The following is a 21,391-nucleotide window of genomic DNA, read 5'->3' as shown; positions in this document are numbered from 1 at the left end:
GAGACCTGGAGGAAGTTCCTGGTTCCTGGTTCCTGGCTTTGGATCGGCGCAACACCAGCCGTTGTGGCCACTTGGAGAGTGAACCAACGGACAGAATATGTTCCTCTCTGTCTCTCCTCCTCTCTGCATATCTGACTTTACAATAAAAATAAATAAATTTTTTTTAAAAAAAAAAAAGAGAGAAAGAGAGAGATTTGGGCTTAGCATGATAAAGTCTTCACCTTGCACATGCTGGGATCCCATATGGGCGCCGGTTCTAATCCTGGTGGTTCCACTTCACATCCAGCTTCCTGCTTGTGGCTGGGAAAGCAGTTAAGGACGGTCCAAAGCCTTGGGACTCTGCACCTGCATTGGAGAACCAGAAGAAGCTCCTGGCTCTTGGCTTTTCATCGGCTCTGCTCCAACCATTGTGGCCACTTGGGGAGTCAATCAACAAATGGAAGATCTTCCTCTCAGTATATCTGACTTTCCATTTTAAAAAAAATCTTAAAAAAAAGAGAGAGATTTGTTATGCTCAAACCCTTGACTTCCATCTTTACTCTTTCTTCCCACAAGAATATTCTGCTCAGTTGACTATTCACTCTTCCCACAACCTGTTTCCCAGTGTAGAAAAAAAAGAAGGGGACTGGGTCTCTCCCATCTATCCTGAATCTTATCTTAAGCCTGCTAAGGGTAGAAACTTTCTAGACCATTAAAGGAACAATTTGGAAACCCAACCCTCTGAGGACTAATTCTATGGGAGTAACTCAGAGAGGAGCAAAAACACTGGGCATATCTAGGAGTAATTTTATTCACAAACATTTTTCTGTTGAACCCTTCATATTTACTCAATGCAAGAAAAAATAGTAAGTGTTTGAAGTGATAGACATGTCAATTACTCTATCATCACACCTCATACACAGATATTAAGATGTTATTCCACATTGCGTAACTATTGATTTACTATATTATCATTTAAAACAAAAAACTGAAAATAACTATAATTTCATAATTTAACCCTGTTTAAATTTATGATACAAAATTTATGTGTAATGTCAAAATTGTTTAAGCAGGCACTGAATTTAGAAGAATTGAAAGCAAAAACGTTGAAGACATTGCATTCAGAGAAGTGGCAAGAACATGCATTTGACCTCCTAGAACCGAGTGACATGTCCACAGTTGAGGCCATTCATTCAGGATGTGGTCTAAAAATTAGTGATACACAGGAAGCTCTGAAATTTCCGTTTAATAAAGAGATTGTGGCACAGTGGGTTAAGCAACTGCACAGACAACATCAATAGCAGGAAGCATAGGATGTAGTCCAAATTCCATATGATTCAAGTTTATGTTGATATATATCCTAGGAGGCAGCAAGTGACACCACCCCATGGAAACCTTGCTAGAGTTCTTGGTTCCTAGTTTTAGATCGACCCAAAGTCTAACCCTACCTGAACCTAGCTCTAACCTTATTTGAACCTAGCCTTAACCCTAACCCTAACTCTAACCTTAACGTGCTGTTGTGGGCACTTGGGGAGTGAATCACCAGATGGCATATTTCTTGTTCTGTGTGTCTTCTCTCTCTGCCCTCCCCTCTCTAATGCTCTTGCTTCATTGGCATTTTGAGGAATTTTTATTTTGAGTGGTGGTAAGAACTACCATTTAAGGGAAGAAACACTCTCTCCTAGAATTGCTCAGCTCTACTGAGGCTGAACTCGGCAGATTCTGCATTAGGCAACTTTCCACTTTAAGATTCTATGACTCAAGAGCAATATTCCAAAGTAAACATTTGAGTAAAGTAGAAATACAGTTTTGACTATTGATAAAAAAAATCAACTGCACGTGCAGATATGATCATTTATAGAACTGCATGCAATCTGAAGCCTCCTTGAATATAATAACTACAATACACATAAACAGTAGGAATTCAAACACTAAGCATGACGTATCTCTAAAACAGTAAATTTGGGGTTGGCAAGAAGAGATAGTTTCAGGGTGGAAATGGACAGTCCACACCACTCTCAGAAAACAGAAATCTGAACTCAAAAGAATCAGGCATTACACAACTTGGAGCTGAATAAGCTTACAGTGTGTCCACATTTCCTATCTCAAAAGTTCTTCCAAGGCCAAACATTGCAACTGTGAAAGGACACGTGTCACCCCGCCCTCTTGCTGTTTCATTATTGACAAACTGTCCTGCCCAGCCAGTTACTCAGCGCCACTGCCACCGTGGGAGTCATAGCAGGTAAAGTGGACATCTTACTTTGAAAAATTTGGAATAGGGAAAGTATTGTATTATTTTTATTTCTTAAAAATTAATTTACTTAATGGAAAGGCAGAATTACACAGAGAAGGAGAGACAAAGAAAAAGATTTTCCTTCTGCTAGTTCAGTCCTAAATGGCCGCGGCAGCTGGAGCTGAGCCAGTCTAAAGCCAGGAGCTTCTTCCAGGACTCCCACATGGGTGAAAGGCCCAAAATAGCTTGTGCTATCCTCAGTTGCTTTCCCAGGACACAAGCAGGGAGCTGGATGGGAAGCGAAGCATCCAGACATGAATCAGAGCCCATATGAAATTCTGGCACTTGAAAAGGGAGGATTAGCCAATCTAGCCATTGCATCGGACTCCAAGATGATTTTTTACTAAGTTCAATTGCTCTGGGAAAATGAATGGAGCAATTGCATTTTATCAGACACCATTCACTCCACTCTGACCCGAGGAATCAGATCCTGGTGTATTGGGGAGCCGTGCTTTGGGTGGAACATTCTCTGTCCCGTCATCACAGCTGGATCTTTCCACAGCTCTTCAGCCGCCATGACTGGGATCTTCCCAAATGCTGCCCTTGTTGTGGTCATTGCCGCGTGGGCTGTTTTCGCATCTGGTGAGTTACTTGCTCTTTCGTTTTTTTAATTTATTTTTAAATTTTTATTTGAAAGACAGATTTCACAAAGAAATGGAGAAATAGAGAAAGATCTTCTATCCACTGTTTCACTCTCCAAATGATCACTACAGCAAGCGCTGGGCTGATCCAAAGCAAGGGACCTCCTACAGGTCTCGCACACAGGTGCAGCTTTAGTCATCCTCCAGTGCTTTCCCAGGCCATAAACAGGGAGCTGGAAGGGAAGCGGAGCAGCTAGGACATAAGCCAGAGTCTATATGGAATGCAGGTGCTTGAGGGCGGAAGACTAGCTTGTTGAGCCACGGGCCAGCAGGGGCCCCACGTTTCCCGTGGTGTGGCTGGAATCCTGTAAGATGCACAAGAGGTGTGCCTGAGGTGAGTTGTGTGTAATCCTCCTTTCCCAAATGACAGATGTAGAGAGGATTCACCCAGCAGCAGTAACAGCTTTCTCACTTTTCTTCAGTAATTCACTCTCCATTAGGTCTCTCTCTCCCAGCAATTTTTTTTCAAGTTTTCCTCATCTTAAAACCAAAGGGATTCAGAACTATTCTTTACATCTCTCCTGTCTTAGGGGAAAAACAAAAGACATCATTTCCTTTTCCTCCCTTTCCCTGTCAAATCTGTGTGCCACTGCAGAAGTCCTTACCTTTCCCTGCACCTCACCCTGGGGGGACTGGCGGGGAGGGGCCCAGAGGCAGAGGCTCCCTGCAAGGACACCGCATTCCTCCCTGCCACCTGCACCCTGCCCCGTGCTCACCCTCTGGGAACACACTGTGACTCAGCCACTTCCCCATTCCTGCTTTGAAGGTTGTCTGGCCTTCATGTTTTCCTTCTGTCTTTCTCTCTGTGAGTCTGTATCCAGCGCTAGAGTTCCATGGGCAGAACACTTCATGCATCACATAAATCCATGTCTTGCATATTTCCACGGTGACGTTTTCCCATCGCTGTTCCCTGAGACTATCTGTGTTCTCCAATGTGTCCCTGGCATCCAGCCCACATCCTCCATGCTGCTGCCATGCTTTTCTTTGGTTAGTGCAACTCCTAGCTTTGCTAAACCCAAAAGCTTCTGGGACATGAGGAATCCTCAAAAGTTCATGGAAAATGTGTGCTATGGGGAAAAAACTATACATGGATTTCAAATTCTTTTGCACTGAAATAAGCATGTCTTTAATCTCATTTTTTCCTTGTACTTTTTGAAGAATTATTTTTTTAAAGATTTATTTATTTTTACTGAAAAGTCAGATATACAGAGAGAAGGAGAGACAGAGAGGAAGATCTTCACAATGACCAAAGTTGTGCCAATCCGAAGCCAGGAGCCCAGATCCTCTTCTACATCTCCATGCAGTGCAGAATCCCAAGGCTTTGGGCCATACTTGACTGCTTCCCAGGCCACAAGCAGGGAGCTGGATGGAAAGTAGGACTGCAGAGATTAGAACCAGCACCCATATGGGATCCAGGCGCATGCAAGGTGAGAACTCTAGCTGCTAGGCTAACGCGCCGGGCCCAAATTCAGTGTCTCTTAAAGCATCTCAACCCAACTACTCCACGGTAACCCTCAACGCAGAGCAGGTTTCCTAAAAGCAGCCGGCAATAGTGTCTGTTATTTTTCCATGACAAGTCAGGGCCAGAATTCAGATCCCCGTTTTATGAGATATGAGGGGCAGAAAGTTCCTGACTCTACAGTTCTCTAGAGGGAATCGGCCCCTCTTTAACGAGATCTGACACCTACTGTATGCCAGCCAGCCTTTCCCTCCTCAGATCTCCCTGCTCCAGGCAATCCTCTGTGTGTGTTTGTCTTCCAGATTTCCCTCTCCCAACGGCTTCCAAGGGGGCTCACCTAGAAGAGACAAAGGTGAGCTCTGCTTGCTTGACCTCCACCATGGCAATGGGTACACATCCAGTTTCGCTCCTATCCTAGCTCTTCCTTCTGGGAGTTGGGGAACAGAGGACACTTGTGTAGGAATCCCACAAATCACAGCTGTTCAGTCACTAAGAATATTAGCACATTTTGTATGTTCTGGGCTCTCTTTTCCTGGGCTTTAATCCCGCCAGCTCCAATGACTCTCGTGTGGGGCAGCAGGTAAGGATTCTCACCATTCAAGTTGGTCCTACACTACAGCAGACACTCTTTCCTCCACAATGTGCCCAGTCATATATGCCACCTCCTTCACACCAAGACCCTGTGATCTTCCCGTCAGTTCTCTCCTCTGTCTTATCCCGACTGGGACCAGTTTGAGCCTGCTGCCACCTGAGGCATCACATCTGATAAGCACTCGGCCAAGTTCACAATAATTTCTGACCCTGAAACACATGTCCTACTTTTGTCACCTAACAAGCACATTTTGTGATTGGTAGGTCAAGTATTTTCATCTTTTAAATTTTTTTTAATTCATTTGTTTGAAAGAGAGATGGAGAAAGGAAGAATCATGCATTCACTGTTTCGCTCCCCAAATGGCTGCAACGGCTAGACCCGAGCCCGATCAAAGCCAGGAACCAGGAACTTCATCCAGATCTCCCCTGTTAGTGCCAGGGACTCATTATACTTGGGTCATCTTCTGATGCTTTCCTAGGCATGTTAGCAGGGAGACGAATTGGAAGCTGAGCAGCCAAGACTTGAACCAGCACTTCAATAAGGGACACGGGGGTCACAAGCCACAGTTTTGACCTGCTATGTTTACCTGCTATGTTACACCAGTCCCAGATTCTTAATGAGGAACTTATGGGGGCAACGAGGGAGTTCACAGCTTAGACAGAATACTCTAACTACATACGCACTGTTCATGCTAAGTGCCAGGGTCCAACACCGGCTTCTAAAGGCCACTCCCCTAACTCTGGATCTGCTGCTGCCTCCTCCTTGACCACGCATGCTGAGCATGACCCGAGGGCCTCAGGGAGCGTGTCTGAAGCAGTGGTTGGTGTCTACCCTTCAGGCTGAATGCATGAAGAACATAAACAAGTGCTGGCTTCTGTCCTACTTCAAGCCTAGCGAACCCATATGTGGCAGCGACCAGGTTACCTACAATGGCGAGTGCCATCTCTGCTCCAAAATCCTGTAAGTACTAGTATTCTTTTTCCTTCTCAAGCTGGGAAGGCTAATGGTGGGGGTGAGGGGGCAAAATAGGGGTGACATCCTCATCCCGCTTTCTGTCATCCAGCTGGCTCTCCCCCTCCAGAGACTCCATTGTTTCCATCTTGCCCAAATGCTTTTCCATTTTTTCTTTAATATTTACTTATTTTTACTGGAAAATCAGATATACAGAGAGGAAGATTTTCCATCCACTGAATCACTGCCCAAGTGGCCACAATGGTTGGAGCTGAGCCAATACGAAGCCAGGAGCCAGGAGCCTCTTTCAGTTTTCCCACATGGGTACAGGATCCCAAGGCTGACTACTTTCCCAGACCACAAGCAGGGAGCTGGATGAAAGTGGGACCACCAGGATTAGAATCAGCACCTATATGGGATCCAAGTGCATGCAATGCAAGGATTTTAGCCACTAGCTACTGCTGTAGGCTCTCTGCTCTGCTTTTCTAGAAGGTTTAGGGGTCCCTATTCAGATCCTGCAGGGACAGAGAGCCACTGAGGTGAGAGATCAAGCAAAAGGAACTCAGCAGCAAGTGAACAGCACCCAGATCACAAGACTACAGAACGCCCAGCCCCCTCCCAGGCCAAGGAACTAGAGGATGAAGCCGGGTGACACATATTCCCAAGTAACGGCTTCTTGATCCCTGAGTAGATATTATTCCTCAAAACACCTTCCTTCCATTGTCAGCACAGTTTGGGCCTATACCATGTTGGAAGCTTTAGGAAACACCCTTATAAATTGCCCAACATGAGTCAGGAGATATCGAGGAAGAACCCAAGAGGGGGAGTTGTCCCTGGCATCTGTTCTCTTCTTTAAAGATGAAATCCACACCCTTGTCCAGCTCACATTTAGAAAGTAAGTCCACTATCTTGAGAGAAAAGCAGGGGCCTAGTAGACAGCCAGCCTCTGTGCCTACGGCGCTGGCATCCCACATGGGCATCAGTTTGAGTCCTGGCTGTCCCACTTTTGATCCAGGTCCCTGCTAACATGCCTGGGAAAGCAGTGGAGAATCGCTCAAATAGAAGACTCAACTAGGAGACCAGGAAGAAACTCCTGGCTTCTGGTTTCAAATAGGCCCCGTCTCAGCCATGGTGGTCATTTAGGAAGTGAATTAGTACATGGAAGCTCTTTCTCCTTGTCTCTTCTTCTCTCTGTGTAAATCTGCCTTTAAAGTTAAAAAATAATAATAATAATCTTTTAAAAAGAGAGGGAGAAGCAAAGACACAGCAGGCTAAATTTCTGTCTCTCCTCTTCCTCCTCTTGGCTTTTCCTCCAGAGAAAGAACAATACCCTTTTTGATTGAAATGGGAAACATTTGGCTGGGCATACTCGGGACTTTTCTTTTCATTCCTGGCTGTACAAATACTAAAACTCACACTAGAAAGCACAGAAGAGCTACGAAGTAAACAACTCTGGTGCCTGTCTCAATTGCTGGCATGGACCCTTAGCCATGAGAATGCCTGCAGACCCCCAGCACCTCAGACTCAAAGGACAAGGGAGACATCTGAGAGAGGGCCTCCCAGGGGTTCCCCTCAACTGCATTCAAAGAATGATATTCATAGCAGGTGTTCTGAGGCTGACAAAAAATATTAAATTATCCCAATCTAATTTGGGTTAATGGCAACCTAATTACAGAAGCACTCTTTCATAAAAAAGACTTCTCCAAGGGCCTTCCTTCTCCATTTGCACAGCTACCTCTGCCAAAAGTTCACTTTTGAATGACGACATCAAAACCAAAGGGGAACAACTTACTGAAGGTCTGATGGCTGTGAATGAGCCAAAATGCATTCTTTTTTTTCAAAAATTGGGTTGAAATTCAGATGACAGAATTAATTACTGCAGAATGAACATATCAGTGACATTTACATCATTTATACTGCCAGCTAAATACTACCTTTGTTTAGTTTCAAAGCGCCTCCATCACATAACACAACGCCACATCCATTAGACAGCTATTTTCCATTCCCTCCTCCCATTAGTCCCTGGTAACCAGCAATCTGCTTTCTGTTCTGTTTCTGTGGATTTAGTGGTGTGTGTGTGTGTGTGTGTGTGTGTATTTTAAAATCACTGTGAGCAGAATATCTTCTTCTCAAACTTAGCCCAAGATAATCAGGTAAAATTTGATCATCACATATTATTTACCACAGAGAAAGAAAAATAATTTCACAACATTTTCTTTCAGATTTCAAGGGCTTAACCTAACTAAACTGCATGATGGACTATGTGTAAGTAAAGTTACTTTCATTTTTCCTTTTCAGAGTTATATAAATGTATTTAAGAGCAAATGGTTATAGACAATGTTAATGTTAGGAAAAATTTTAAACATATGAAATGTTACATAATGACATATATAATGAAGTTCATACACCTAGCACATGGATTCAACAAAGTGTAAAGTTTTTGCCCATGTCCTTTCTCGGTTTCTTTTCTATTTTCTTTGATGAAGTACTTCAGCCCAAGCATCAGGCATCGTACCATTCACTCTCATGTAGCAGAAGGTATCTGGAAGAAGTAAGGAAGCATCCTTAACACAATGTTGTTACTACACTGAATTACAGCCTTTTCATCTTCTCGGGGTACCTCCTCTCCAAAGGACCTGATAATTCAATAGTAAAAGGAATGGGCCACCCTCTCTCGTTCTTGTCAGTATCTAAGCTGTTAAAAAAAGAAAAACACTCGGAATGGGAACAATTATGAAACTGGAAGGATCAGAACTTCCCTTAGGCTTGGGTTGAGATATTGTCTTTGAGGCCACTGGAGTTAAACAAGAACAGCTGATGCCATAGAGCTATCTGTGGCATGATGAGGGGCATGGCAGTGAGATTTGGACTAATCATTGCAGAAGAGGAAATAAAGCAGGCAAAGCTGGGCAGTGACATATATAATGTAGTCATAACTGTATTACAATATCTTCCAACACAACCTTCACCATGAGTGCACGGGCTCATCTGATATCAGGGAAACACACACATTTCCTGGGAAGGTCTACAGGCTAAATGTTCTGTAATTCCATTAAGGAAAAATCATAATTCGCAGAAAAGCCTGTTTCATCCTCTCCTCTCACATCTGGATTCCACCTCCATTCTCAGCTCTTGTCAAATGCCCCTCTGGCCTGATGTCTGTTTCAAATTCTTCACAGAGATGCACTGAAAAGTCAAACATATCTACAGAACGGTGTCTACCGTGCTCCAAGCATCACTGCGTACTAAAGTACACATGAATGTAAAACAGGGGAGAAAGGTTTAAGGATCATGGGGGAAGAGGGGTTGACAAGGAAAATACAGAAGTATAAACTAGTAAAATAGCAATAAAAATAAATAAATAATAATAAAATAAAACCTTTTAAAAAAACATTTATTTTTATTGGGAAGGCAGATATACGGAGAGCAGAAACAGAGAGGAAGATCTCCCATTTGTTGATTCATTCTCCAAGTGGTTGCAACAGCCAGAACTCAGACAATCAGAAGCCAAGAGCCAGGAGCTTCTTCAGAGCCTCCCATGTGGTTGCAGGGTCCCAAGGCTTTGGGCCGTCCTCAACTGCTTTCCCAGGCCACAAGCAAGGAGCTGGATGGGAAGCAGGGCTGCCGGGATTAGAACCTGCACCCATAAGGGATCCCAGCACGTTCAAGGCAAGGACTTTAGCCATCAGGCTAACACACCAGGCCCTCTCCCTGTGGTTTTAAAAAGAAGGATTTATTTATTTATTTAGAAAGAGTTACAGAAAGGAAAGGAGAGACAGAAAAATAGCTTCCATTCATGGTTCACTCCCCCCCCCCCCCGCCCCGGCCTCATATGACCCATATGGAATCCTGGTGTATTCAAGACAAAGACTTTAGACGCAGGGCACTGAGCCAGGCCTGAAAATCACTGTTTTATTTTTTAAAGATGTATTTATTTTGGGGCTGGCATGATGGCTCAATTGGCTAGTCCTCCCCCTTCAAGTATCAGGATCATATATGGGTCTAGTTCGTGTCCCAGCTGCTCCACCTCCCATCCAACTCCCTGCTTATGGACTGGAAAAAGTATGAGACGATGGCACAAAGCCTTGGGAACCTGCACTCAAGTGAGAGGCCTGGAGAAAGCTCCTGGCTCTCAATCAGCCCAGTTCTGGCTGTTGCGGACACTTGGGCAGCAAACCAGCAGATGGAAGATCTTTTGTGTATTTCCTCTCTGTAAATCTACCCATCATGTTTTCTGTACCCATGGGAGTTACCAGAGACATTTCTGGGGTCCATGCCCTCATCCAGGTATCCACATGCTTTGCTCCCCTTTTCTCTGCCTAGTGCCACTCCCCTTCTGCAATGAAATTAGAATGTTTCAAGCCTGCAACTGCTGAGTGAAGGGGTATGGTTACCAAAATGATGGCTTTTTTTTTTTTTTCTGAATTCCTCCAAATTCAATTTCTCTAAGCAGATAATTCTCTTGCAGGACAGTTCCTGAACTGATCAGAAAGAATAATCTACACCTCCAGATCATCAAGTACATCCTCTTTGGAGGAAAATTCTGGCAATGGAGGAAACCACTGGTTAGGATTCAACTCCTGGGCTTGCTTTTGCAGTAAATGATTCTCAGCAGATCTCCTGCCTGGCCAGCATGACTACTGTCCCTAAGCTATAAGACTCTTGCCATGGGCTTTCATTGAGCAAACATTCACTTAAACCCCAAACAAGGCACAGGTGCCTCAATGGCAGTGTTTATGGCCTGAGGGCACTGGCCCTTGTGGAGATGAACATAGACCTTTGTGAGTGACCTGGTTTTCAAGACATCAGATTTGAGGTTCAGAATTTTCAACCACTCCAAGAAAGGGGCTCAGATATTCAAAGGGAACTCACTGAGCGTAATACTTGTAGTTGTGCCTGACCAACGTCAAGATTTCTAAATGCTTCACTATTACTAACTTAAATACATTCTCATTTTATAGAAAAAAAGAAACTAAAGCTCATAGATTTCTCACAATTCCATGAGATAATTTCTACCAAAACAAACTGTGTAGATTCTTACATGAAAATCTGAACTAGTTCTTGTCCCAGGGTCACAAGAAATTAGGATATGGGAAGGGGGGCAGCCTTTCTCTCCCTGTGGGCACAAGGTGAAAACAGAAACATCTCTCTGCCCGCTCTACCCCTGTGAATTCCTAATCTTTCCAATAAATTTAAATATATATATATATTCAGTAAAAAAGAATTGGCCATGCTCATAAGGAAACAGACCAAGAATGAGAGTATGCATCTTGTGATACTAAATGTGTTTCATTATATAATATGCTGCAATGCTCCTTTTTTCAAACATTCATTTATTTTTATTGTAACTCAGATATAAACAGAGAGGAGGAGAGACAGAGAGGAAGATCTTCTGTCTGATGCTTTAATGCTCTTTAAAGCTCCCAGGGTAATGTCACCAAGGACTAAGGAAATTCACTCAGCATGATCTACTACTAGTAGGGGAGAAGTTATAGTCCCTTCTTCCAGTTTCTTCTCAGTTCTCAGGACACAGCACAAAAAAAGAACGAGACCACAGGGGTGGCTTGGTGGTACAGCAAGCTGATCCTCCACCCTGTGGTGCTGGCATCCCACCTTGCTGCCAATTCGTGTCCTAGCTTTTCCACTTCTGATCAAGCTTTCTGCTTAGGGCCTGGGAAGGCAGTGACTGGAGGACGGCTCAAGCCCTTGGCTCACTGCACTCACGTGGCAGACCCAGAAGAGGTTCCTGGCTCCCAGCTTTAGATCAGCTCTGCTCTGGCCACTGTAGCCATCTGGTGAATCAATCATCAGATGGAAGATTTTCACTGTCTCATCTCTTAAGAATCTGCCTTTCGGGGCCCAGCACGGTAGTCTAGCAGCTAAAGTCCTCACCTTGCATGTACCAGGATCCCATATGGGCACTGGTTCCCATATGGGTACCAGTTCTAATTTGAGTAGCCCCACTTCAGCTCAGCTCAGCTCCAGCCTAGAGGTTGAAATCAGCAAACAGAAGATCTTTCACTGTCTCTCCTCTCTAAATCTGATTTTCCAATAAAATAAATAAATCCTAAAAAAAAATCTTCCTTTCAATAAAAATAAAATAAACCTTGAGGTATTTTCTTTTCTTTTTTTTTTTTTTAAAGATTTATTTATTTTTATTGGAAAGGAAGATATACAGAGAGGAGAGACAGAGAGGAAGATCTTCCGTCCAATGATTCACTCCCCAAGTGAGCGCAACGGTCGATGCTATGCCGGTCCGAACCGCGTGGGTGCAGGGTCCCAAAGCTTTGGGCCGTCCTCGACTGCTTTCCCAGGCCACAGGCAGAGAGCTGGAAGGGAGGCGGGGCTGCCGGGATTAGAACCGGCACCCATATGGGATCCTGGGCGTGCAAGGCGAGGACCTTAACCACTGCGCCACCGCGCCGGGCCCGAGGTATTTTCTGAAATGAATCTCAGGTAACAAACAGTAATAAAATAAAAAGCCCTCCCAAATTCAGGGACTCTGATGCAAAATCAGATTTCAGCATCATCTTATTCAATTATCTTTGAGTACTCCGATGACATCAATATCCTACAAGTTAAAAAGTCCGATTTGTTTTTTCATTTTTAAAGATTGGGGCCTGGTGTGATGGCCTAGTGGCTAAATCCTCACATTGCATGTGCTGGGATCCCATAAGGACACCAGTCCTTGTCCAGGTTGTTCCACTTCCCTTCTAGCTCCATGTTTGTGGCCTGGGAAAGCAGTCAAGGATCCCCCAAAACCTTAGGACCCTGCACCTGGAAGAAGCTCCTGGTCCCTGGCTTCAGATTGCCTTAGCCCAGCTGTTGTAGCCACTTGAACCAGCAGATGGAAGATCTTTCTCTCTGACTCTCCTTCTCTCTGCATATCTGCCTTTCCAATACAATGTTAAAAAAAAAAATACTTACTTATTAAAGATTTATTTATTTGTATTGGAAAGTCAGATTTACAGAGAGGAGATAGATATTTATTTTAAAAAATTACTTATTTTTATTGGAAAGCCATTTCCTGGCTTCAGATCAGCTCAGCTTCAGCCTTTGTGGCTACTTGGGGAGTGAACCAGTAGATAGAAGATTTTTCTGTCTCTCCTTTCTGTAAATCTACTTTTCCAATAAAAATAAATAAACCTTTTTAAAATATCCCATAAAAAGCCTGAAGTAAAATAGGTAGAGATTGAATAGGATGCTGAAACTCTCTATGAGCAGCAGGAGGGACTGTCTTCCATCTGCTGGTTCAGTCCCCCAAACCTGCGCAACATCCAGGGCTGGGCAAGCCAAAACCAGGAGACCAGAGCTCCACTGGGGTCTCCAACCAGGATGGCAAAGGAGCCACTGTCTGTTGCATTAGCAGGAAGCTGGATCAGAAGCAGAACAGCCAGGACTATAACGGCCACTCTGACATGAGACACAGGCATCTCAAGCCATGGCTCAACTGCAGCACCACAGTACCTACCTCAAGATGGCAATACTTTTAGTCACCACTAAAACACACATTAGTCACCAAAATGCCATACATATCTATTTAGCTGTCAGGCAACAGAACAGGCCAGTAAAAAAAGAAAACATACAGAGGGTTGGTGTTATGGTATAATGGTTTAAGCTTTTGCTTAAGACTTTGGCATTGCTATGAGAGAGCCTATTCAAGTCCTGGTGGCCCCACTTCCTATCCAGCTTCCTGCTGATGCACCCGGGCAGGCAGCAGAGGATGAGCCAGATACTTGTGCCCTTGCCATCCACATGGGACACCTGGATTGAATTGTGTGATTCAGCCCCAACTCAGCCCAGTCCTATCTTTTGCATTTGTTTGGGAGTAAACTGTGAGGAGATGGCTTCTTTTAGTGCTTAGAAAGAAGGCATGGGGCCTGGTGCGGTGGCCTAGCAGCTGAGTCCTTGCCTTGAACACACGGGGATCCCATAAGGCCACCAGTTCTAATCTCAGCAGCCCTGCTTCCCATCCAGCTCCCTGCTTGTGGCCTGAGAAAGCAATTGAGGATGCCCCAAGGCCTTGGAACCCTGCACCGGTGTGGGAGACCTGGAAGAGGTTCCTGGCTCTTGGCTTTGGATCAGCGTAACTCAGCCCGTTGTAGTCACTTGGAGAGTGAATCAAGGGACGGAAGATGTTCCTCTCTATCTCTCCTCCTCTCTGTATATTCGACTTTCCAATAAAAAGAAATGTCAAAAAAAAAAAAAAAGGAAGGAAGGAAGGAGAGAAAGAAAGTAAGTAAGTCATGGAGTTTGGGGATCACTTCTCAATACTGGGCGGCTATAAGAAGTGGTTACAGAAACTGCAAGAAAGCACAAAGTATTAGTTGAGCCACAAGGTGGCATAGCCATAAATGTGACCAACATTTGGCATATACTATGCAGAATTCTACAAAGGAGAGATTTTCATTTTTTACCTAGAATAATATCTAACCTTAGCCGGATTTGGTACTTAATGATTCAGGCATCCTGGATAGAGGCAGGACAATGGTAAGTCACAAGCTGCCTCAAAATTTCATGGAGGGGCCCAGTGCAATGGCTCAATAGCTAAATCCTCAGCCGTGATCCCATGTTCGTGCCAGTTTGTGTCCCAGCTGCTCCACTTCCCATCCAGTACCCTGCCTGTGGCCTGGGAGGGCAGTGCAGTGGAGGATGACCCAAAGCCTTAAGACCCTGCACCCCAATGGGAGACCCAGAAGCTCCTGGTTGCTGGCTTCAGATCGGCACAGCTCCGGCCTTTGCGGCCACTTGGGGAGGTGGGGAAGGACCAGCATACTGAAGATCTTTCTCTGTCTCTCCTTCTCTCTGCCTCATCGTGTCTTCATGGCCCCCCGCCCGTCTCCCTGCTGCCCACACCCCCAAAGCCATTATTAGTACGTGCTTGTCTCACACCCTGAGCACCCCTGGACGCCAGCCAAAAAGGGTCCTCCCGAATCACATTAGTCAAATGCCTTCGGGTTTAGGTTAACAACTCGCAGCTCTGGTCAGACTGCGCCCCATCAACCCCACAACCCAACCACGGACCCCGGATACCAGCCCCTCCGCGCGCCTCCAGACCCTCCTCTGGGAAGCGGTTCCCATAAAGCTGAGCCCACCGCATCCCATCTAGCCCGGGCCAAGCATTAGAGCGCGACGGACACTCCCGAAAGATCGCCCTACATTAAAACGCCCCCACAACACTACCCAACCGCTCCCACTGCCCCGACTGAGCCTCCGTGCGAGGACCCCAAACAGGGCTGCCCAGCCGAGAGCCTGAAGGACCCCTACTAAGGGCTGTGCGGGCTGACTAGTGCGCTGCCTGGCGGCCGGGCTCCGCGACTGGAGGGCCAGAGAAATCCGGACCGAAGTGTTGCTGAAGTACCTCCGAAGGGGGCTAGATCGCGGGTACAAGGGGTGGAGGTCACGCAGCACGGGCGTGGGGGAGTGAGGGGACTGGAGGAAGCCACAGGTAGGGGGACCACAGGATCCCGCCGCACGCCGGAGGACGGGCGTGGGGTGCCCAGGCCGAGGCAACTTTTTAAAGTCTGTAATCGCTCTGAGGAGTGACTCCCTATGTTGAACAAGTTTCTGGGCATGTCTACGTTTGTTTCTAAACCAAGAAACAAGACAGCCCTAACTTGCCCGACCTCAGGAACGGGACTGGGACCTCTCTGCAGACCTTGCATTCGTCCCTGGAATAGTGGGGTGTGTGGTGAGGAACACTACTTGAGGCACTCAGCCGATGCTGCTCCTAGCCAGTCCTGTGCCAGGCACTGTGTATTAAGTTATGAGAATATATGATCATGAGCAAAATAAAATAAAAACAGTGCTGCTTTCAAGGAGCCGGCCTGATAACAAGTTGAAAGCTGCAGAAAAGATAGGACTGCAAGAACCGTTGCACTAGTTTCTCCACTGGGGCCAGACTGCACATCTAATAAGGCTATCAGGGCCACCTTCATGCTGCCCAGGCTCTGACCCTGTGTCTTCTTGGATACCTTCCCCGTGTTTCTTGGCAAATTTGAGTTATTGTGTTGAGACCCTGTCATTACTGCTTTGGAACTGATCGGTTCTTTACAGGTCAACAGGTGGGGGAGACCGTGGGTGCAGCCCAGTGCATAAACACTTGTATGTTGAGTATGATATGTCTACAGGACATTTTACTGGACACTAGGGGACAAGTGAGACTGTGCACATCCGTTGAGTTGGTAAAGTGAGCCTGTTAGTGCCGGGCACTGTCTGCTGCCTCAGACACGTGACTGTCTTCCGCAAGCCTTACTCAGAACAAACTCAAAATCAAACTCAGGTTTGATCTGGGCAGAGGAGGTCCTGGCCTGTCCGTCACACCAGATAAGAGATGGTGGTTAGCCAGGCAACTTCTCTTGTATCGCCCCATTCCAATTCTAGAACTGATGAGAGCACTGTGGACCCTCTAGAAGACAGAGGCCCATCAACAGGGAATCAGGCATTATACCTTACTCAGGAGTGTCAATTATTAGACCTCTGTAAAACACAGGCTTGGAAGGGAAGCACACATTGGCAGAGCTGGGTAGTGTTTGAGCCTAGATTTCTCTTTGAATGGGTACCTCCCTTGTAGAAGTACAAAACAGATTATGTGTTCCCTGGGGCAACTTAAGAGCTGCCTACCACTCTTCTTAAACCTATGAGCCCAGATAGGCAACTGAATAAAATGTAGGCAGCTTCATGCTGACACAGGCAGGTGGCTCAGGAGTGACAGCACGGTGCCTGAATGGGGAGGGGTGGAGAGTGTGACACTCCTAGGTCCCTAACCCAGCTCTCTGTTGGCAGGAGTGAGATGACCTCCATCTTGCGCAGCCCCCAGGCTCTCCAGCTCACTCTGGCCCTGATTAAGCCAGATGCAGTGGCTCACCCACTGATTCTGGAGGTAAGAACAAATGGAAGCAGCCCCAGGTGCTGTGGTACCTGCTGCAGTGCTGTCTGCTATGACGGCCAACAAAATGCTGAGCCAGATGCTGCAGAAGAGAAGCCAGGAGCAGTGGGCTCTGCCTGTTAGGAAACTAGAAATGTGTGGGACGCTTGGGACAACTCCTAAAGACAAGACTCAGTACAATAACAGAGGGAACCAAATGACAGGAAGATAGGAATACATACTGATTACATATTGCTACTTAACAGATGACCACAAACTTGACAGTTCAATGCTTTTTTTTAGCTCAGAGCTCTGTGACTGTGTAGTTCCATTGGCTAGGCTTGGGTGAATACTCCTCATAGGAGCTCACGAGGCCAGATCCACTTCCAGGCTCGCGAAGGTCACTGTGGGACTGAGGGCTGTGTCTCCCCACTAGCCAGCAGGCAGCAATTGCTCTCTCAGGTCCTAGAACCACCAGAGTCCACATCACAGGCTACGTTCCATTTCCCAGACAGCAACAGGGCATCAAGCCCTTCTCATACTTCAGATCTCTGACTTCTAATTCTCTCTCCTGTCAGAGAAAACTACTTTGAAAGGGGCGCCTGTGATTAATTGGGTCCACTCAGATAGTCTCCCTTTTAATGAAAGCAAATTCAACTGATTAGAAACCTTGGGCCCGGTGGCGTGGCCTAGCAGCTAAAGTCCTCGCCTTTAACGCGCCAGGATCCCATATGGGCGCCAGTTCTAACCCCAGCAGCTCTGCTTCCCATCCAGCTCCCTGCTTGTGGCCTGGGAAAGCAGTGGAGGTCGACCCAAAGCTTTAGGACCCTGCACACGTGTGGGAGACCTGGAAGAGGTTCCTGGTTCTCGGCTTCAGGTCGGCGCAGTACCAGCCATTGCACTCACTTGGGGAGTGAATCATTGGACGGAAGATCTTCCCCTCTGTCTCTCCTCCTCTCTGTATATCTGACTTTGTAATCAAAATAAATAAATCTTTAGAAGAAAAAAAAAAAAAAAGAAACCTAAATTAAACCTGCCAAGTTCCCTTTGTTAGGTACCACATCATGATCCTGTTGGATCCTATTCACCGTCCTGCAGATAGGGGTAGAAATCATAGAGTCAGGGTCCCACTATAGAACTCTGCCCGCCCCATCTGTTAAGTACCAACTGAGCAAGCCTGCTAACTCTGCCTTGGTGCACAAGACCACAGTGGTCAGGAATGGTGGCTTGGCAGTGGCTGCCAGAGCCAGCCCTCAAGGGAAGGGTGGAATCCTGGGAATGTCTGGAGGACAGGTGCCTAAGCAGAAATGTGTGTGCCTTGGTTGTGGGAAAAGGACAGAGCACACAGGGTAAGTACTGGGCTAAGGCAGTTGTATCTTATTCTAAAACCGTCTGGCCAGAGTGACGTATAAATTATAGGGTGCTTAGTCTATCTAGGGCCATCATCTGGAGAATGAAAGACTCTCATGGCACTGCAGGCAAGCCCCCTGCTGGGATAGGAGGGACAAAAACTCGTTGTCACCTGCCCCCCCTGAGGCCACACCCTGCATGACCAAAGCGCTTGGCTGCACCCCACCTTTCCACTGTAGCCCTCAAGTCCTGGGCCCCAAGCTCCTCAGGTTTCCTTTCAGTCTGCCTGAGTTTCCTGACTTTTTTTTTCCCTTTGGGGTATGTATTTATCCAGGCTGTTCATCAGCAGATCCTGAACAACAAGTTCATTATCGTGCGGAGGAGAGAACTTCAATTGAGAAAGGAAGACTGCCAGAGGTTTTACCAGGAGCATGAAGGTAGGAGTGACAGCACCATGCCTGAGTGAGGAGGGTTGGGGGCTGTGGTCCTCCTGGTTCCTTATTCCAGCTCCCTGGAGTGAGAGGACATCCACCTTGCAACAGAAATAGGATCAACAGTCCTCCAGATGGGCTGTTTCTCAGTCCCCGGAGGCTTCGATGAGCACTGTTGGTAGGATCACAACTGGCAGGCCCTGTCTGATGCCCCGTGTGAACCTGCTCTCACCGCCTCAAGTCCTGATTCAAACACAAACTTGGTGTGATTATCAGGTTTTTTTTTGTCCTCCTCCTCTATCAGGTCCTAACCCAAACCTTAATTTTTATGTCCTGGTAAGAATATCAGTTGTCAGTACTAAGTGTTTGCTCTGTCATAGTCGAGATGCTCCTGTCATCTCCTGACTAGCCCAAGTGCCAGGTATGACAAAATATCCAGATTAGGGAATTTGGTGAGGGAGGGTCATGACTCACTGCAGCCACACGGATTGGATCGTAGGTAGCAGAGTGTGGTTGCAGATCATAAAGTGTCAGACTCTGGGATCCTTGGTTTTGCTTTTAAAGATTTATTTATGTATTTAAAAGTCAGAGAAAGAGAGGATCTAATATCCACTAGTTCATTCTGCAAAAGGCTGCAGTGGTCAGAGCTGGACCAAGCTGAAGCTGGGAGCCAGGAGCTTCTTCCAGGTACCCCATGTAGGTACAGGGACCCAAATATTTAGGCTGTCTTCCACTACTTTCCCAAATGATTAGCAAGGAACTGGAAGTAATGTGGAGCAACCACAAACCAGTACCCATGTGGGATGCCAGTGTCACAGGTGGTGCCTTTACTCATTGGGCCACAATTCTGACCCCCTTATTCTTTCTTCTAGAATAGCTTCTATGATTCCATTTAAGGAGGTAGAAGTACCCCCAAAATTCTCCTGGATTCCAGCATCTCAATGAAGTTACTCTTTCTTGCAGGGCGTTTTTTCTATCAGCGGCTGGTGGAGTTCATGGCCAGGTATTTCTAATTTTGGTTTTAATATCTTTATCCACTGAGGCATATATTTCCAGCCCCCTAAACAGATTTCTTTTTTTAATTTGCCACTCTTTTTTTAAAAAAAAAAAAAAGATTTAATCAAGATTAGAAAGGCAAATTTTTACAGACAGAAGGAGAGACAGAATGATCTTCCATCCACTGGTTCACTCCCCAAAAGGCCACAATGGCTGGGGCTGAGCTGATCTACAGCCAGGAGCTTCTTCCCCGTCTCCTACATAGGTGCAGGGTCCCAAGGCTTTGGGCCATCCTCTACTGCTTTCCCAGGCCACAAGCAGGGAACTGGATGGGAAGTAGAGCAGCCAGGACATGAACTGATACCCACGTGGGATGCTGGTCTTTAAAGCTGAGGATTAGCCAGCTGAGCCTCTGCATCAGCCCCACAGCCTTTCTTGTATGTGTGCAGGGGCCCAGCCTCTTCCATGTGAAGCAGCCCTGGTACTCCACAAGGAAAACGAGGGCAGGGTGCACAGGGAACTTTGATTTGTACCCAACTCACAGTGGTCTGCAGTCCCTCCTACACTGGACAGCAGGATTCTTTCCATGGGCTCCTTTTGTTCACAGCGGGCCAATCAGAGCCTACATTCTCGCCCACAAGGATGCCATCCAGCTCTGGAGGACACTGATGGGGCCCACCAGAGTATTTCAAGCACGCTACACAGCCCCAGATTCCATTCGTGGGAGTTTTGGCCTCACTGACACCCGCAACACCACCCATGGGTCAGGTCGGTCTGCCTCCTCTGTCCACAGCCAGAATGTTGAGGGGATGGGTTATATGGTGGGACTGACAGCTGGCCAATCTAGCCAGTTCCATCTGTTTCTGGCTCTTTGTAACCATCTCGCAGCTGTGTGGCCTATGGATTTTCTTTCCATGCCCAGGACTGAGGGAGCCAGCAGGGGAAAGTGCATGCCCAGGTCTCTGAATCTGATCATGACCACCTCACTCCTGCATCCTGCACTTCCTGTGTCTGACCTTCCCTTGCAGACTCTGTGGCCTCAGCCAGCAGAGAGATTGCTGCCTTCTTCCCTGACTTCAGTGAGCAGCGCTGGTACGAGGAGGAGGAGCCCCGGTTGCGCTGTGGCCCCGTGTGCTATAGTCCAGAGGGAGGTATCCATTGTGCAGCTGGGACGGGAGGCCCAGGCCCAGCCTGATGGACACGTCAGTCCAGGAAGCCCCTGACTGGGACCAAGATGCCCTCTCTGCTGGGCACCACCACCTGCCAGAGAGCCTGGCTCATCACTACAAACGCTCCAGCACCTTGCTGTCTGTCTACCTCCTCTCTGGAATGTTCATGAATGGCTCAAGAGAACAGACTCCTTTTTGCTGACATGTTCTTCCTTTAAGGAGGAGCAGGCCTAACTGCATACCTAAAAAATGTCGTGACTGGGGACCAGTGCAGTGGCCTAGCAGATAAAGTTCTTGCCTCAAACGTGCCAGAATCCCATATGGGCACCAGTTCTAATCCTGGCAGCCCCACTTCCCATCCAGCTCCCTGGGAAGGCAGTTGAGGACAGCCCAAAGTCTTGGGACCTCGCAGCCATCTGGGAGACCTGGAGGAAGTTCCTGGCTTCTAGCTTCAGATCAGCATAGCACCGGCCGTTGTGCTCACTTGGGGAGTGAATCATCAGACAGAAGATCTTCCTCTTTGTCTCTCCTCTTCTTTGTATATCTGACTTTGCAATAAAAATAAATAAAATCTAAAAAAGAAGGAAGTGCCATGACTCTTTAAGAAACACCTGGGTTCTCTCCCTCAATAAAAGTCAACATTCTGCCGATTCCACAAAGTTG

The 21,391-nt window shown here is 46.6% G+C and overlaps 2 protein-coding genes across 5 annotated transcripts; both read left to right on the top strand.

Moving 5' to 3' along the window:
* The first annotated feature begins 2,153 nt into the window (after positions 1-2,153).
* SPINK8 (serine peptidase inhibitor Kazal type 8 (putative)) lies at positions 2,154-10,531 on the top strand. Its single transcript, XM_040994991.1, has 6 exons — positions 2,154-2,221; positions 2,775-2,854; positions 4,675-4,724; positions 5,803-5,924; positions 8,138-8,180; positions 10,384-10,531. The coding sequence occupies exons 2-6, from the start codon at positions 2,788-2,790 to the stop codon at positions 10,393-10,395; spliced, it is 294 nt and encodes a 97-aa protein (XP_040850925.1). The 5' UTR covers positions 2,154-2,221; positions 2,775-2,787; the 3' UTR covers positions 10,396-10,531.
* A 4,671-nt stretch (positions 10,532-15,202) lies between these two features.
* NME6 (NME/NM23 nucleoside diphosphate kinase 6) lies at positions 15,203-21,061 on the top strand. Of its 4 annotated transcripts, none has more exons than XM_040994391.1 (6): positions 15,203-15,272; positions 16,701-16,797; positions 18,467-18,569; positions 19,527-19,566; positions 20,167-20,327; positions 20,588-21,061. In XM_040994391.1, the coding sequence occupies exons 2-6, from the start codon at positions 16,708-16,710 to the stop codon at positions 20,752-20,754; spliced, it is 561 nt and encodes a 186-aa protein (XP_040850325.1). In that variant the 5' UTR covers positions 15,203-15,272; positions 16,701-16,707; the 3' UTR covers positions 20,755-21,061. The 4 variants fall into 4 exon arrangements, with proteins under 4 accessions (XP_040850325.1, XP_040850328.1, XP_040850324.1 ...); XM_040994394.1 differs by having other exon boundaries at positions 15,204-15,299; XM_040994390.1 differs by lacking the exon at positions 15,203-15,272 and having other exon boundaries at positions 15,354-16,797.
* Positions 21,062-21,391: the final 330 nt, after the last annotated feature.

Source organism: Ochotona curzoniae, unplaced genomic scaffold, assembly GCF_017591425.1.
Source record: "Ochotona curzoniae isolate NIBS_2020 unplaced genomic scaffold, NIBS_Ocur_1.0 contig_908, whole genome shotgun sequence".
NCBI classification, from domain to species: Eukaryota; Metazoa; Chordata; class Mammalia; order Lagomorpha; family Ochotonidae; genus Ochotona; species Ochotona curzoniae.
Note: the sequence above shows the minus strand (reverse complement) of the source record. Positions and strands in the feature narration are given on the sequence as shown.

What these genes read in the sequence shown, in the direction of transcription:
- SPINK8 (XM_040994991.1), top strand. Translation starts at nt 2,788, where the DNA reads ATGACTGGGATCTTCCCAAATGCTGCCCTTGTTGTGGTCATTGCCGCG. An exon ending in GTGGGCTGTTTTCGCATCTG is followed by an intron (nt 2,855 to 4,674) that starts GTGAGTTACTTG and finishes TTTGTCTTCCAG; the next exon opens with ATTTCCCTCTCCCAACGGCT. An exon ending in CATCTCTGCTCCAAAATCCT is followed by an intron (nt 5,925 to 8,137) that starts GTAAGTACTAGT and finishes ATTTTCTTTCAG; the next exon opens with ATTTCAAGGGCTTAACCTAA.
- NME6 (XM_040994390.1), top strand. Translation starts at nt 16,642, where the DNA reads ATGGGGAGGGGTGGAGAGTGTGACACTCCTAGGTCCCTAACCCAGCTC. An exon ending in CTCACCCACTGATTCTGGAG is followed by an intron (nt 16,798 to 18,466) that starts GTAAGAACAAAT and finishes GTATTTATCCAG; the next exon opens with GCTGTTCATCAGCAGATCCT. An exon ending in CTGGTGGAGTTCATGGCCAG is followed by an intron (nt 19,567 to 20,166) that starts GTATTTCTAATT and finishes TTTTGTTCACAG; the next exon opens with CGGGCCAATCAGAGCCTACA.